Here is an 18,185-nt window from a genome sequence, read left to right on the forward strand (position 1 = left end):
TGCACAATTGCAAAAAAAAAATTACCTTTTGAAATACATTTACTTATAAGCACTAATAAATTTTACGTAGCAAGAAAGTGACCAGACTTCTCAAGATACTCAAATTTAAGCTGAGCTTCCCTGGAAGCCAAAGATCCTTTTCTGTGTTACACCAAGAGAGGTGCAGCACACCCCTCCCTGGAACGTGTAGCTGCCACTGGGGCTTAAAGGAAACCTGCAGTGGGCAAGTGAGAGCCCCCAGCCTGAACTCTGAGGAAGCTGGGTATGAATTAAACAAGTTAGCCTGGGAATGTTGGAAGCAGTTTGGTGCCTCTGCTACATTCTCATGCTGATTTGAATTTCCTGAATCTCTCATGAGAGCAGCAGGCTCAACTTTCTGCTGAGAAGACTCACTGAAATGGCACCTTGCATTAATGATACCAACATTAATCACAGCAATTAATAGCTTTCCTTTGCTACTCTATATAAATACTTAGAAAGTTGATGGGAAGTAGTTGAAGATGGCACTGCAGTTTTCCTTTAAGTAGAGCAAATTAGGTTAAAAAAAAAAAAAAAAAAAAAGAAACATAACACTAAAAGCATATATATGTATGTAACCCTCTAACCCTAATCTTATTTCCCCCAGATTAAGGATTGTATTCTTTTCTTAAGAAAAACAGAACAAAACAGAAACAAAAGAAGAAAACAAAACAAAACAAAACCCCAAACAGGCACAGGCTGCATTTGAACTGTCAGACACAACTCTACACTTTGGCATTTGCCACCATCCCAGGTGGCTGCAGTGCTGTAACAGTACAGGACCCCCCCCCTGCTGCAGAAGGTTGAGTGCAGCCCTGATCCTCTGGACAGGCAAATGAAATGGAAACACTTGAACGTGAATCCATGGCTGTTCCTAAAGCAGTGACTGTTTGTTTCTCATCAACAGCAACAAAACAAATCATTGATTCAATGAACGGATTTAGTTGGTTGAAAATTTTCATGCAGTTAAAAATGACTCCTTCAGATCAGGTTGAGATTTTTATAAAAATTCACATTCTGTAAATGAGCTTTCACAGTTAAATAGGCAGGGGCTGATCCTTGTGTAGAATTAGATGCACAAAGCATTTTACTTCTTTTTTAAAAAAAAAAAAATTTGCTAAGTGTTTAAAACACTGCTTTGCTTAAGTTTCACCTACAGTACCTACCTGAACGTGTAACAATATCTTCACCAAAATCTCATTGGCTTAGATAAACACTGGTTTTTTTTAAACAAGAATATGTAGTCTAAAAAGAATCATGCCAAATGGGGAAGAAAAGGTTTGGAGAGAAATCAGTTGCAGAAGCAATGCTTGTTTTGGGTTCATTTGGCATGGTTTTTTTGTTGTTGGTTTTTTTCCCCCAGATACAAGCTTAACATCTCGTTGGCTGTAGCCAAGTTAACAGATAAATGCATCAGCAAAATACTCCCAATTTTCAATAAAAAAAAAAGAGAAAAATACTGAAACAAATGTTTCCCACCGCCCAACCCTTCCCGTTTCCTAAGTCTGAAGAGGAGGGAATTAATAAAAACACATAAATGGTTGCTTTAAAATATACAAAGTAAAAACTGAATTTGCTGGTAACCATTTGCAGAAGAGGCAAAGTAGCAGTTATACAAATTACGCAAAGTCTACGGCAATTCTTACATTAGTACAAAGTGATTTCACTGAAGGAATTATTTCAAGAGTTCACATTACAGTTAAGATAGGAGGGGTGTGTCAAATGCTCTGACGCCCTGGTTAATATCAGCTATCCTAGATTACACACAACAGTTTTAAGAAAGGACCCTTAAATGATCTACATCTGTAACATGTTATTGGCCTTAAAAAAAAAAAAAAAAAAAAAATCACTTGCAATACCTCGCAGAATCTTCACTTTAAGCATGACCACCTTGTGAGAGTCCATGTCAAAGAACCTGCAGAAATAATGGAGCATCTTGCTACGAGTGCTCAACCTCTCACTGTGTGACCAGGCACCAGTTGGTTTCATCTGAGAAAAAAATTTCAAGTAAGACTTAAGCTGTGCTGGCTTCTTGAGAGCATCTGCAGAGGGTTCATGTGCTGGAGGTCCAAACATGCATTTGTTTTGCTATTTGGTGCACGTAACCAATGTCAGGTCTTTGATCTGGATCAGGGTATATGCACATGCTGACCAGCTCCCGCAGCTGAAAGACAGGAAAACAGGCACACAAATGTGAGGGAATCTGCCAACTCCTTACTGGAAAAGTACAAAAAGTGGTTTGTACAAACCACTGGAGGCCAGGGCAGGAGCTGGGAACATTTCTTATGCAGCCATTCCTGGGCAGGCTGCAGGCACAAATCTGTCTGTCCTCCCCTCTGTCCCTCCCACCCTACGAAAGGATCATCAAGAACTTGTTTCCACCAGCTCTTCAGCACTAAAGATTTCAATCTACAGACCCCAGCATCATTTACATTTACACATCTGTGGTAGCACAGACACACCCAGGGGCTCCCCACTCAGTGGTTTTGAGCAGCTCCACAGAGAACATCACCACCACCCAGCTCTTACTCCTGACACTGGGAGTTTCAAAGCTTGGTTTGGTTTTCTTGGGGAAAAAAAAAATTCCTGGGGGATTTTTGATTCACTTGAGAGGAGTCAAGTGGAGATGACCACTGTGATCCCATGAGCAGCAGCTTGTGGTCAAGAGGAGCCTGAAGCAGGAGGCAGGGCAGGGGTCTGAGGAGCAGGGCAGGCAGGGGCTGGGGGAGGCATGGTGAAAAGTGAAATCACTGCCAGAAAAGTTGCTGAGCTGAGAGGCAGAGATGGACTTTCCAGTGACAATGGACTGTGAGGGAAGGGGGAAGTAAAAGGAGGGGTTTAAAGACATGTCCTGAGCAGAGCTCTCTTGTACAGCTGCACTTCTGTCCCACACCAGCCCTGGTTCTAAACCAGGTCAAGGTTTTTAACCCAAGAACAGCACTTGGGTATCAAAATACTGGAGCACAGCTGTCAGACACCAGTGTTTCCTAAAAACCTTTGTGAAGAAGAGAGTGGTCATTGATTATGGTTAATAAATAAAATGCAGAAGGGCTGAAGTCTCTTCCCCCCCCCCCCCCCCTCTTTATTGTGCACATGAAAGATTGTAGTTTTTAATTATACAGACACTGAAAGCTGCTCATACCCCTGAGGCACCGGGAGAAACAGCCTTGAGCCTCTGATCTTCTCACATCCTCCCAGTAGCCACAGTGCCAATTATTTTAATGGTAATTAAAAGCATGACCATAGAGCTATCAGGCACCCAGCTTTAGCTGCATCACTTGATGTACCCTGTGAGGGTTTCAGCCCTGGATGGAGCAGGCTCTGTGCCTGAGCCCGTTTCAGGGAGGATTCCTGCAGGGCAGCATGTGGCCCAGCAGCCAGCACAGGCAGGGGGAGGCAGGGGGGGGAAAGGGGCCCATCCTCTCCTACCTGCTACTGTGACTGTTTTATTTTTTCACCTGAGGACAGGGGCTGCTGCCTTTGTTACTGCTGAGACCCCAGAGATTTAATGCATACCTCAGTCCTGAGCACACAGAGCACAGCAGAACACCCACACACATTAAAATGCTTCTCGGGCTCTGACCAGAGCCTACCCAGTACAATTTGTCCAACCAGTGGCTGTGTTCCCATTCATACAGCACTTAAAACACAGCCCAGGAAGTTTTGCTTTCTATTGATGACCAGGACAGTGCAGGTATTGCACCAGCATCTAGAAGGAACTGGCAGACCAAACCTTGGTGAGCACCACCAGCCTCTATGCCCAGGTTACTGTCAAATTTGTTCCTGATACGGGGCCCTAATCCGGGCTGGAATCCCAGCTCCTCCTCCTGCTACCTCTGGTGCAACTTGCTGCTGCCACAGCTGCCTCTGCCTTTTCCTGCCTGCAGGCTTTATCTAGCTTGGGGGCTGCAAGGCACCACACCTTCCCCTTTGGCTGTCAGCCCCAGACGGCATCTGAAAACCCCAAATAAACCCAGTCCTGTCCATGAGGAGTCATGTTCTAACAGTCACGAGATGGAAGCTCTTTACAGCTCCAGCCAGAAGCAGCAGCCAAGGCAGTGAGATGAGCTCCAGCCACAGGCACAGCCCTCCTCAGGCTTCCTCAAGCATTCTGCTAATGGTGTCTGAACACCATCTGGAGCTGAGCTCCCTGGGACCTGGCGCCTTTGAGCTTTAAACCGTCCTTCTCACCCTGGATTGTATCACTGCACTACACACACTCTTTAGCACTGCCAGAGGGAAGCAAACAGACAGTAATTGTAAAGACAGGAAACACATCTGTCAGCTTACACTAATTCTTGCTGCCAGCAGGCATATCCTGCAATGCATGCTACAGCAGCATGGCAAAGGGGACTGCATGGGGCTGGGGCATGCTGCTACAGCGGCTTGGGAGGGGAAAAAAAAAATTAAAATCCACTTTTCCAGAACAGTTCTCAAGTAATCTTGTTGCATGAGTTACTCAGCAAGTACAAAACTAAGTAAAATGTAAGATGTGTGGTGCAGGGTCCCTCTCAGGATGGAGACCAGACCCGTCTGCTCCATTGGCGTGCGGTATTTCCCCTGCATCCTGCCTCTTGCTCCTCAGAACTCTGAGGTAGAATAAAACAAAAGGAAACCCCCAAAGGATATGGTGAACATTTAAAATTACATTAGCCATTTCCTTTCAAATAGAAGGGAACTGAAACTGAATTAGGAGGTGAGGAAAAACAGCTGGTCTGTCTAGGTAAGGAAAAAAAATAATTTAAAAAACCCATCTCAAAAGGCCCTGAATAAAAACAACACATGTGTTTGCAGCTGAAGGGAAACATTGCCAAGCAAACATGCACAGACAATTTTTTTATAAACTCTAGCTACTGCTCTCCATCTCTCACTTTCATATGCACAAAATCCAGACTTGAAAAAGCCCCCATACAGCTGCTGTATAGATGCTTATTGCATAAAACTAGACAGCTTTCCTCCCCTTCTTTTTCTTAAAAAGAATCTTCCCCCTCATCTTCTTATACACTGAAGATTTCATGAACAAAAATGTAAGCACTGTTTTATGGTATCTAATTTTAAAGGAAAGAAAGCAAAGGAGAGGGTTCTCCCCCAGTTCACTGTTGGCTTTTGCCAGTGTAACAGACATTCAGTTTCAAAATACTCCCCCCATTAAGAAATTTCCTTTTCTGTCTTAATTTTGGTTGCTGCTAGTCAGACATCATGACAATAATTTCTTTAGCCAGCCAGGCACCCAGGACACTCCAGCCACCCCCAGCTCTGCCTAGGATGTGGGAGCTTTCCCTCCCACATTCCCTCTCCCCTCTACAAGGAAGAACTTCACAGCACCTCCCCACCACATTGCCCTGCAAAACACTCCCTATTTACCTTTTCAGAATAATGTTCAGCTGGAAGAGGTGGGTAGTCACATTGCTCTATTTTTTGGCAAAGAGAAAACAGGTTCATTTTATCTCCATAAAAAGGACTCTGAAGAGCTGCCATCTGGAGAGAAAAAAAACAAACAAACAAAACCCAAAAAAACAAAAGAGAAAATATTTCAGAAATGCAAAGGATTTATTAGCCCTTAGTATTGCTGATTTGCAGAGCATGTTTTGTTCTTTGACAGTGAGCAGGTGATGATGTGGCTCTCTGAGACTGTCCACAGCCAAAGCTGCTCCCAGATGATGACAGCTCCACACACAGTCACAGGGCTGGGGCCAGGCAGGTCCCAGCACCCCAGGAGTCCCCACAGCAGCAGCAGAGCTCCAGCACCTGCTCTGATAACATCTCACAGCTTCAGCCTCCCTCAGGTGGGACCATATTCTTTCATTTGTTGTTGCTGACAACATGGTTTTTAAGAATAAATGTATTATTTTTGGACATTTCGGTACCTAGAATATGAAGTCTTGTAAGCATGAGCAATTTTCTTCAGCCTTAAAAAAAACAAAACAACAAAACAAACAATACACCAAAAACCAAACCAACCTCAAAACAAACATCTTTTTCTGCTGGAAATCTGTTATTTAGAAAGGAAAATCCCAGACAGATTTGGGAACCAAACTACTGAAACCTCTCCTAATCCATCTGGTCTTTTTCCTCTTTCTGTTCTGCTTTATGACTCCAGTATTTCTCCATCTCCAAAAATATGACAGATGTCTGAGATAAACAGGCTGTTCCCACAGCAAAGAGCACAGCAAAAGGCTCGGGGTGGGGAAGAATTCCTTCCAGGGCAGGCAGAGACTCCTCACAAAAGTATGTTTGTATCATACTTAAAGCTGAGGAAGGAAACCACGTGGGAAGCCATTTACACTGCAAGTTCCCAACTAGGAGGTGTAACCAGCACTTTCAGGTGAGCTTCAGAAAAGGAGCCTCAGGAACCCCAACACTCCTGCCCATATACAGAGTCCCCTCTCTGCCTTTAGCAGCTGTACAGAGCAGGAAGCTGGGGAAGGGGCACTCCTGTACCTCCCTGTGGCTTCCCTGCTATCTCCAGGAGCAATCCTATGCTGTTCCTCACAACCTACAGACCTGAGGCTGAAGAACCACCCAACAAGCTCATGAACAGCCCCACAGGTCAGGCTGGAGCCCTGGGAGCCCCCTCCTCAGGGCCACCTGGAAGCTTTTTGAAGGCAAAAGGTGAAGTGGTATCACTGTCACTTCATTACTGTCCTAACAATAATGGACAAATCAGTGGGGAAGGAGATTACAGACTCCAATTAGAGACTCTAATCTCCAATTAGAGATTGATAGCAAACTGTTCTCAGTCAGTTAAAACTAAACCAGAAAGCCTGGCATGCATGATTGTTCCAAGAAAACCACTAATGGGCACATTAGGGAAGATGCAGAAGGCCATCAAGGTTAAAGAAGGTCTCCAAGCTTTCAATACAAACATCAATAATGCCAATAAGGTTGGAAGGGATTTTTCAATTCCCATTACTTCTCTTTCCAAGTCTAGTTCAGCAGTCATGTGCAAAAAGGGAGGAAGGGAAAGGAAACAGTGGGGTTTGGGGTGGTCAAGGCAGGAATCACAGAGGAAGGAGATGGCACACACACTCCAGTGAGACCAGCAGGTCTGTGGGGTGGGGATGCAGGCACTCCCAACCTGCACTAACAACAGGATCAGATGCTGTGCTGGGGTTTGCTCCTGACATTTTGATTAGAGCAATTACTGCAGGACAGCTAGATCTGCATTTAAAATGACCACCATGCAGTATGACTGGTTAAAAAATGTATATATATAGGAATCACTGCTAGTGTTTAAATTGATCGTCTTGCCAGAACTGCTGAAGTCATTGCTTGTAGCTATATTCTGGGAATTAACAACTTATTTTTATCCCCTCCAAGTTATCTTGCTGACAGATATCTACAGGAAGTGAGGGATGGAGACAGTTACTGCTATATTGATAAGATTGAATAAAAATCACTGGATGATTATCAATGTCAAAGTTAAGTGGTGCTATGTGGCATCACATCCCACAGCCCTCAATGTTCCCTAAGTGGATTCCAGTGGACACGTGTGTCTCTGAAGGCAATTTGTACATTCAATCTCTCTGCAGCTTATCTACACAATCTATCTGGAGAAATATCCAAAGTCACTCATAACCAAACAAACATCCCCTCCTTACTCTTAAGCCAAATGGAAAAACTTTCTCATTACAAGAAATCAGTGAAGATAAAACAGAGCTCCTTCAAAACCACACAGATCTGATTTTTAATATTCCAAATTCTATAAAGTTTAAAAAGCCAAGCAGCTGCTTATCTATGGAACATAAAATTGTTAATTGTCCTCTCCTCCTTGGAATTTGCAAGATCTCACAGCTCCTGTTCAAATTTAAGGCTTTACCCACATAGGAATTCAATTTAAAAACACTTCACATGCCAAATCTTTCGTGTCACTATAGTACTGCTACTCCTACCAGAGAATTATGTTTAGTGTGCAATTAAATCAGCTTCTTGAAATATAAGGAGTACCAAGACTACTGTGCCATAAGGGGACCATATTGCCTGCAACAAAAACATGTCTTAGCACCACGCTAAATATTTCTCTCTGCATAAATCTGGAATCCCAGCTCCAGCAGAGCTCGGCCTCAGAAACCACTCAGAGCAGCCTGGCAGAGGAGCCATATGCTCCAGCAGCAAAGGAGCAGGGGTGGCAACTTGGGTGACTTTGAGAGACTTGGCAACCAGACACCACATCTGGCCCAAGGTCCTGTACTCAGCAAAGCCTCAAACTGAGAACTCCTCTTTAGGACCAACAGAGGAAGAGTACCTGGAACTGTTCAGCAGTATGAATTGCAGGGAGCTCAGATTTCCTTCTCCCTGCTCCCACAGAAGTCTCCAAGTTCCTTTTCAAAGGCCCCCAGAAGAACCCAGGCAGTACAGCTACACTGCACAATTCCTGTTTTCAGGATCTCATGAGAAGAATCACAAGTAAAACCATCCTTTATAAAAAAAATTGGCATCTTAACAATATGTTGCTGCTGCTTTGGGAATCATTAAAAATCTCTTGAATTCTTTCACTAGAGATAACAAGAACTGGAGTGTGGGCACAAAGCCACTCCATTTAGTTCACAATTTTCCAGATATTGTTTATACATAAAGTACCTAACAGGGTGTTTCACAGACTCTCTCTCCCTCCTGTCTCATGGAATTTTAAGAATAAATCAGTGATACAACCACACTGGGCTCCAGTGTCTCCACCAAAGTAGATCTTCCCTTCAGCAGATATAGTGTCTAACTGCTAAGGCCAGTGCTGGCATTTTTGCCAGACACACAGAGAAATCTTTTTCCTTAATGAAACTCTGTGCCATACTAAGTGGTGTCAACCCCACACTGGTGTGACTCAGGGCTGCTCCCCAGGGGCTGCAGGTCACCTCCCTCAGCAGGCACACTGTTCCCTGAGAGCTCTTCCCCAGAATACAGCCACAGCAACAAGTTATGGGAAAATTTACTTTTTTATACAATTGTGTCCTAAAAGGTTTGTTTAAAAAATGAGATGAGGTACATGCTAAACTACAGCAGTTTTCACATCTGATGTGTCATTTGCCATGACCTACTGAATCACTCTGTGCAAGTCCTGTGCTCTATGGCACAATTCTTTTGTTGTTCATATCTAAAAAACAAATGATCAGCACAAGAGGACTTAGTGTTTCACAAGGTTTCTCAACAATTAATCCAAGTTAAGTCTGACCTACTCAATTCCTGTACCACATTGTGTGGGTAAGACAAACCTGGGAAAAAAAAAGTTAAGAGATACTTGCCTCATACAATAAACAGCCCAAAGACCAGATATCAGATTTAAAGTTATAGCCATTTTCATGTATTCTTTCTGGGGACATATAGTATGGAGTTCCCACTGCAAAACAAACAAACAAACAAACAAACAAACAAACAAGGAGTTATTATCTTAAACAGGGACTGTGCAGCTGCATTGTACACAAGTTTCACTAAAGGATTCAGTTTGGCACAGGATAGCTGATTAGAAGAGACTGACACAAAAATTTGGAAACAAATCATGGGTTCAAAGCCATAGGACCAAATATATCATCACATATAGAGCTGGAGGACAGGTGAACATTAGTGGAAGTGTCTTCTATATTTTTTAAACTTGAGGGATATTTTCTCCCTCGTCCAGGTTTCCAAGAGCCTTCAGAGTGTCTCAGAGAGACAGAGCAATAGCAAAGGATCCTCCTCCTCCCCTCTGGTTCACTCAGCATCATGGACACTGCAACTCTGGTGTCAGGGACACTCTCAGCTGGAACAGGAGCTGGTGATGGTGACCCTGCAGTGACCCCATGGGACAGTTCAGGTGACCACTGACTGCAGCAGAGGAAGGGAAGCAACAAGCCCAGCACCAGACAACATTCAGAAACTTTCTGAAAGAACCAAGATAATAATTCTGAACTTTGAAATCTTGCTCCAACTTGCAGTCACATCAGAAGCTGTGAGATTTCTATGTACTTTCACAAGTCTGTATCTTATCAAAAGAAATTTACTCCAGCATTTTGGACAGGAGTTACAGGAAATTATTTATAAAATCCTTACCTCAAAAAGGTTCTTTTTTAAATCCTAAATAAGTTTCAGTTGTGGCTCAGAAAATACAAGACATCCTGGCAGTCTCAACTACATCAAATAATCCTCAGATACATCATTTATTAAAACATCCAAGGACTTTACATGCTCTTTTCTCCTGCTTCCCCTGCTTGCCTATCCCCTGTCAATTTTTTTTTTTTTTTGCTTTTGCCATTCTAGTGTATCCTTCTTTTAATTAAAGATCTTTCCTCACAAGATGGCAAATGTTTAATTTGCCTGTAACATTCAGTTTACAATATTTCCATTTGAAATGCTGACTGCAGACAGGTGGAAAACTAATAAGCAGATGAAGGATGGTGTTAGTGGAAGGGGATGACCAGCCACCACTGTCCCCCAGTGTTCCTAAGAAGGGTTTGCACACTGTAGAAAACAAACGAGTTCTGGGGTAGAAAGCAGCTTCTCAAAAGGCAAAAATCAACACCCACTAAGTGCACAGATGACCCAATACAAAGCTGCTGCTGTCAGTGTGATCCCAAACAAAATCTCTTCAGGGTCCCCTCCAGCTTAGTCCACACCATGGTCCCCCATGACTTTCAGCTGCCCTAGACAATAAATTCAGCTTGTGCTTGCAAGTCATTTAAGTAAGAAATAACTTCACTTGCAAGGTGAAGAGTATCCTAATGGAAAACTTTATTTTTGCAACTTCTACACCAGCTACAACACAAGAAAAATAGCACATGGAGATTATTATTATACTTGCATGCTCAGTAATATCATATCCAGCCTAGGAGAATGCCAAACTAACCTTGTCCTAGATCTGGCTGGTTTTAATAGCCAGTGAAAGACCTGTGTAAGGATGTGACCAGAGTTCTTTAAATAGTTCATAATTTTTAACAAACTGCAGAGTGACTTCACAGAACACCAAAAGCAGACAGGACTCATTCAATGAGCCCAGCAAGGCTTTCCATGGATCTCTCCCACATGCAAGCAAGATGCACACAAGGGACAGCACAGCTCTCCAAGTAATTCCCACACAACTGCCAGATTTCTGTACAAGAACTGACTTGGTTGGAATACCAGTGATTCATTTTCCCTGCTTAAAAACATGCAGCTACAGAAGAAGTGGTGATTCATTATGTGAAGCTCTTGAAGACAGTTTCGGAAGTCCCCAGTGAGCATCAGTGTGCAAGAACTTCCCTACCTTCAACCCGCTGCTTTTCTCAGTTTTGCCAGGAATGTTCCCTGAGCAGATGAAGCAGGAGACCTGCCAGCCCTTCCCTGGCAGCCAGGACAGGAGCTGAGCACAGGCAAACAGCAGCACACAACTGGCAGGAGGGAACATGAAGATCATTCCCGTTCTTGCTCCCTGAAGTCCTCTCGTCTCAGCGAGCTGGTGCCAGGGGCAGCCTCCAGCCATAGCTGTTCTTGCCATCAGTTATTCTGGGTCACTGCGTGACAAGCTCAGAGCAAATAACAATGTGTGGGCTTGTCCTGGTTTGGGCTCTAAAGTTATGGTCCTGCCTTCCACGTTAGCAGGGGTCTGCTTGGCAGCTAAAATTGTCGTTTCAGATAATGCCTTAAAGCGACCTCGGATCAAAGCAGAATGACAGCACTTGTGCTACGGGTGAGCGCATCATGGTCCCACTTTGGTTTTCTGAGCGTTCAGAAAGAGCACAGTCTCTTCCATTTTATTAATAGGTTTGTGGAGCAGCCCATGCCTGAGCTGATTTTATGAAGTCTACTTTGCACATTTACCTATCATTACTGTAGTGTTGTCAGCAAATGCACGAACAAGCAGGTCTCTGCTTTTCAAAACTGATGCATTAATTTTTAAATAACTGTCATGATAAAAGACTGACAAGCCCAATTCTCTTTATGGCCTGTCCAACATCACGTGGGAATCTCCTGTAATGAGCATCTTCTAGAAAACCGCACAAGGCTTCCAGTGCAATCAGTCAGAGCTCACCATTGCATTACATTAGTCAATTTGACAAGAATAGTCTAATCAGAGACTATTAATCAGAAACTTTCTTTGGTTTTTGGCCTGCTAAAACCACTAAATATTGTTCAGATTCAATATTAATCACCAACTGGTAGAGCAGTGCCTTTGAAGTTAAGGTGGCAAAACAGTAGAGAAGATAGTGATAGAAGTAAGCATCTTCTCATTCTATTTCTGAAAGTCAAAACCCTTGAGTGGAGCAGCAGCACACCCCAGCAGCACCGGGTTCCTGACCCACTCCCCAGGCACAGCTGCAGCACCCACATGGGTGGAACCACACTGGGATGGCCACAACACTCAAGCTAGGGAGATGCTCATTGTTCCAGGGTAGATTAGGAGCTGAGTCCCTTGTTTCACCAGGAAAACACACAGGAAAAGGCAGCAAAATTATTCCAGAAATAAAGTTGAAATTCCTTTCTCTCACACATAGCTGGAATTAACCCCCTCCTGTGCAACCACAGGCACCAAGCTCTGTGCTAAGTTCCCACATCTACTTCAGAACCACCTAGGTGAAGACCTGCGTTCCTTCTGAACTCAGCAAGGCTTGCATTGCACAGGGAAGATGATGCTGACTCATTTTATAAATGTTTTGCAGCCTGAATCAGAGGAGTTTGCTGTTTTGAACGTGACAGTGGCCAAGTTATTTGAACAGCCAGACACACCATCGTTATTTTCTATCCAGAGCTGCTCCCTGCACAAGAACAGCTGAGCCAGGGATCAGGAATTCCTGTGAAATCACCCTTCGCTGCACAGAGGCAGAAACAAGAAAAAAATCTGATTCAGACTTTTAGGAGGCTCTATCAGAATCTCCTTCACCGAGTCTGACATACCCCAGAGGAGCCTCCCACAGCAGCAGTCCCAGCACCTTCCAGCAGATTCCCATTACACTGAAATCATTGCTGAGTATTTCCAAACATTTTAATAGGCTCTGTATGGTGGGGTTGTTTTTTAAATGCTATTAAAAATAAGAATCTCTTAATATTAATCAAACCACATAGCCATATTTGGCTGCAAAGTATCAGACCAAGTGATAAGGAAAGCTTTTATTGTTCTGCCTTCACCAGCACCTTCCAGCTAATCTTTAATACTGAGCTGAACACTGTTTCTGAATCTATCACTCCTCTTTCTCACAGCAGGGAATAGAGTTCTGAATATGAAAGAACCTAACAAATTCTGACCTTTATTGTATCTTTACAGAATATTCCCAGTTTCAAACCAAAAGATATCAGAGCTCAACACGGGCCTCAAAGGGCTGATGCTGATTAAAGTGTTCCTTCCTTCTAGAGATGTTCTACTCCTGTCAAAACAAACTTTGCAATGTTTTGAAATACTACTGATTTCTGAAACATGCTCATTACAAATTCAAAAGGTAAAGAACTATGCTCAGAAACCCAAGATGCCAACCCTGAGTAACAAAAATCAGTTTTTAAAGACTCAGTTTTAAAAATAAAAGTATCTCTTGCAGCTTAGCTCCAACATGTACGACTCACCATTGCATATTCCATGAACATACATTTAGTTGAGGAAAATATTTTAGCATGTTTTAATAACATCTGGTGTTACAAAATTAGCAGGGAAGCAAATCTGCTTGAAAATTGAAGTCCTCAATCCTCACCTCTCATCTCTTCAGACATGGTTGTAGGTTACCAAGAAAAGTTGCAGCATTATTTAAAAGGAGTCTAGTTCACAAGCATCTGTTTCTGAACATCTGCATTACTTGGGGTATATTTCCAAGTGCTTCTCTATTTATTACAGCTACTAGTGAAAATCTACCAGCTTACTGTGAAGTTTTCCAGAGTTCATGCAGTTTTTAAATATGCTCTACTATTTGTAATTTTTTTATAACTAGATAGACTTTATAGTGGAGTTAATGACTAACTTTTTAACAAGAATATGAGAATTAGCTTTAACTGACAAGATATTTCCCTGGATGCTCACCTCAGAGATCTACAAAATAATGGACACAAAAAATACTTGTAGCACTATTAAATCTTGAACGAAAGAGAACACCTGGAAACATAGCACACACTGGTCTTACAAAATCAACCCAAACTGCACGGGGTCACAGACCCAAACTCCAGCATCCAGATGCCATGTCATCATTACCATGTGCAAAGCCCTGGATTAAGTACAGTCACTTTCTGTATCAAAATACTGTCTAACAGGTATCTCATGGCTCCTCTGGGGGAAAAAACAACCATATGAATGAAAAAAAGACACACTCAAAAGGAGACTATGAATGCTTGTGTTATAAACTGCAAAAGAAGAGGCAGTAAAGTTTTTCAAGAAAATAGTAAGCTTTCCCTGCCTTGTGGTTGCCTGCTGCCCTGGTGATGCTCCCGCAGCCATGCCAGGCACCCCGCCGTGGCTGGGAGCAAGGCGCTCGCCTGCATCTCACGAGCTGTGTATGGGCAAATCTTTCATTTTTCTTTCATTACCCCGGCATGTACTGTCACTTAATTTTTATGTATGCAATTCTTCCTGACAAATATGATCTGCTGCCTGGTAATTCGTCTGACGTTCATTCTGTTCCTGGCGCTAATTATGGCTCCCATTCCTGACACGGCAGCGGCCGCGCTGCCGCAGCCCGGTGGTACACCTGTCAGATGGGTCGTGGTACTGCCTAATGCCCTTTTATGCCAGTCTGATGCTAGCAAATACAAAGAAAGAAGAAAAAAATTGGATGAATATATTTGCATAAGCCACACGTTCAATTCATGGGTCAGCAGCCAGAGAAATGATGGCTGAGGGCGGTTGCCGGGGCAACGCGGCTCCGGGAAGCGCCCGGCGTGGCAGCCCCGCTTGTACCAGTACCGTGCTCCCGGGTGCTGGGTGCTCATCACTCATGGTTACTTAAACAAATGTCTTAATTAAACCAAAACCAAGACCAGTAGAATTCCTGCTGCTATGAAACCTGTATGGCTGGCAAATTATCAGGAAACACAAAAAAGCTCCAGGTCTGTGTATTTTTTTGATTGGGAAAAATTTCTGTTCACTTGGATACAAGAACTGTTGGAAATGGTGGTGGGTCCATCCCTCCCACACTACAACACAGTCTCCAGCTGTTCCCTTAGTGTCTGGCACCTTATTCACCTCTTTCCAGGGTGCTGTTGGTTTGAGGAAGGGAGAGCTCCCTGCAGAAGAGGCTTAACTCTTCCTACACGAGCTTTCTCAATTAAGAGAGAGCAACCCCTGTAAAGGTCACAAGCTTGGCTTACATGTGCAGCCAGTTTCCAAGCTCCAATTTATTCTTATTAATATAATAAGTGCAGCAGTCAAACTAGATAAGATCATATAATTAGACGTGATCATATTTCTGCCTGTTCAGAAGATGTGATTGTAACTTTCTGTAAAGAGGATTTATTTTACTCCATTAAATATAGTGTGTACATATCCTAGGATATTGCCTTTAATACAAAGGGAAATTTAATATTTTATGATAGTAAACTGTACAAATACCTATTTTTTTTTTAGTCACAGAGAAAACAAGGCTTGTATCTTCCTTCCTTGTGCACTGAGAAGGCTCAGTGCTGTTGATGGTTATCAATTACATTTGTACACATATAAGAAACAACTGAGCCAAACTCACACAGTGTAGGAAATTGCACAAAGACAAAACTTTAAAAAAACCAAGAGTTCAAATACTGCACTAAAAGACAAAGTTCCCTCACTGCTCTAACACAAAAATATCTTTGTTACTTAAAAAACTGAGACCCATCAATAGAACCAGAAAATCAGCCACATTTCAAGGGGCTGCAGACAATATTATGAAATACTTTCTACTATAAGATTTAAAGAATGACCTGTACATGGAGTACACTTCCCCATAGCAGTGTATTAGTGCTTACAGCAAAAGTGAGGGGGGAAGCCAGGTGCTCTAAAATAGTCAGCTGCAATTCCCAGAAAAATGTTAGAGATACCATCATGCTACTTGTAAAATATAGAAAGAACAATAAACAAATAATCCTCATTATGACTGGTCCACAAAGTACAAAGACAAAAGATTTTTTTTTCCCCACAAGGTAAGAGCCTTCAAGAGGGAGAGACACAGAAGCAACATGTATCACAACTGTAATGCTTTTATCAAAGGCTTAGAGAACTTTACTTAAAAACAAACTTCAGGCTGCCTAAATGAACCTACTCAATGGATGCAAACTTGGTCAGAAAAACAGTTCCCTGTCAGAGTAGGTTACTTCAAGTGAAGCCCTGCAAGAAAGCCAATAGCTCTAGTTCTGTTCAACATTGTGGCAACAGTTATGCCTCTATGGGTAACAAATTGGGATGAACTAAAGCAGAGCAAAGTACAAATTCAGAGTGTTCTCTCATAGGACAGTCTGAAAACAGGAAACAATTCAGTAAGAATAAAAGCAACATAGCACACTTGGGCAAGAACCATTAGCTGCACCAATAGAAGAGCAGGAAAACAGCCTTGAGATACCTAGAAGATATTTAGAAAACATGGATCTCCAAGCCTAAGCTCAGTTTTAGGTGACGTCCCTTTTTGGAACACCTGAACTGCCAGAGCTTTGAATGTTTCCCTCACCTCAGACGACAGCCACAACCCCTGTTCAGGGTAAGGCAGCTGACATGCATCTGCCAAAAGTGTGGTGGCATAACACCTAGTTCCAGTAAGCAGATTGCAGGCAAATGTGCCTTTTAGAGTGGAAAAACTGCATTTGGTACATTTGCTATAAATCAGACACTTACCAGGGCAGACATTCCAGGAAAAAAACCCAAACCAAAACCAAACCCCACAACAAAAAATACCTATTAATAAGATATGCATCATAGAAAACGTGCTATCTGCATCAAGCTGCTGTCACAGTAAGAGGACAGACACCATTGCTTTTGAACTCACAGCTGTCAACCATGCAAGTACCATCTTACCTAAGGAATGTGCTGCAGTGGTTTTAGAACTAAAAAACCGGCCTAATCCAAGATCTCCCAGCTTCACCACCCCTGTGGCTGTTATAAACACGTTGGCTGGTTTTATGTCTGCAAGAAGAAAAAGGTAAAAGGTCAAAGCTGCAAAAGGTTATTTGGTTGTAATACTGCAATAGAAACATAGCCTGGAGCACTCTCTGTACAACAGAGGCTCGAGCAGAACCGTGTTTCTTTATAGCTTTGATAGGTTGAATCTTCCAAGACTTCAAGCTCTGCACATACACAAAAATCAGAGTATACTTCCCAGCACACAAGAAATACCAATGAGGGGAAATTGTAGGAAACAGCACAGCAGAATTCAGGACTGAAATCAAAGAAATAAGTCTGATTCTCTTTGGAAATTATTGTTTTCTACAGGAAACTAGTCCCCACCATGGTCCTGTCACACCAAGCACAAATTATTGTCCCACATATACATGAATTCTGGGCTTTGTACAACCCAGTTTATTCATGGGGTGTACAATTATAAGAAACCCATTTTTTCAAGCAGCCACATCAGGACTGAACTAGTGAGGCTATTTCCTCATGTTCAAAATGGGCTCACCATGCAAGGCTCCAAATTTTAGCCACTAAGTACAGACCCAATTCAGTAAAACTGATAAACTGCATCAGGGAGCAAAAATTACATCACATTGCTGGGGAAAAAAAAAAAAAAAAAAAAAAAAAAAAGAAGAATTCACTGCTTCAAAGGAAGCAACAAGAAGCAGAGACTCATATTAGTGCCTTTTGGGATATTTGCATTCCCTGGATCAAGTTCTTCACAAAGCATTTCATTTATGCTAAAAAAAGCAACATAATTTTTTGATAGAGCGTAAAGTTCCAAAAAGTTCTAAGATAAGAGATTAAAAAATAATTGCTGAAATTGGAGAAGAGAGTGTGGGACACACTTCTATTAATATTTCAGAAAAGCTCACAAAACCCCTCCTAAACTCTCTAAGGTCACAACTAATATAACAAAGACAATTTCTCAGAGTTCACTGTGTCCAGGAGTCTCAGCGTTTTACTTCTGACACTTTTCTAATGGCAAGTTTGACACTTCTACTTAATATCAGTGTCTGGAATACAAAGCAGCTCATCTTCCTAATACCACATTCACTTCGGACTGAATCCTTTAACAATGAGGCAAAGAGACAGAAGGAGAAATCCATCTTGCAAGCTCCAGCCTCTCTAAACATGCATTGGCTGAACATCAGCATAATTGTTTTTGAATGTAGGC

At 42.5% G+C, this 18,185-nt stretch overlaps 1 protein-coding gene across 6 annotated transcripts in view; it reads right to left on the bottom strand.

The window, feature by feature from the left end:
* Nucleotides 1–1,122: 1,122 nt before the first annotated feature.
* Nucleotides 1,123–18,185, bottom strand: part of NEK6 (NIMA related kinase 6) — a 54,058-nt gene continuing 36,995 nt past the window's right edge. For all 6 annotated transcript variants that reach the window (XM_030460979.1, XM_030460977.1, XM_030460976.1 and 3 more), the window contains exons 7-10: nt 16,913–17,020; nt 9,255–9,349; nt 5,383–5,496; nt 1,123–2,182 (exon numbers count right to left, since the gene is read on the bottom strand). In XM_030460979.1, coding sequence (XP_030316839.1) covers nt 2,072–2,182; nt 5,383–5,496; nt 9,255–9,349; nt 16,913–17,020 — 428 coding nt within the window. In that variant the 3' untranslated portion in view covers nt 1,123–2,071. The remainder of the gene's footprint in view (nt 2,183–5,382; nt 5,497–9,254; nt 9,350–16,912; nt 17,021–18,185) is intronic.

This window comes from Calypte anna, chromosome 17 (genome assembly GCF_003957555.1).
Source record: "Calypte anna isolate BGI_N300 chromosome 17, bCalAnn1_v1.p, whole genome shotgun sequence".
In the NCBI taxonomy this organism is placed as follows: domain Eukaryota; kingdom Metazoa; phylum Chordata; class Aves; order Apodiformes; family Trochilidae; genus Calypte; species Calypte anna.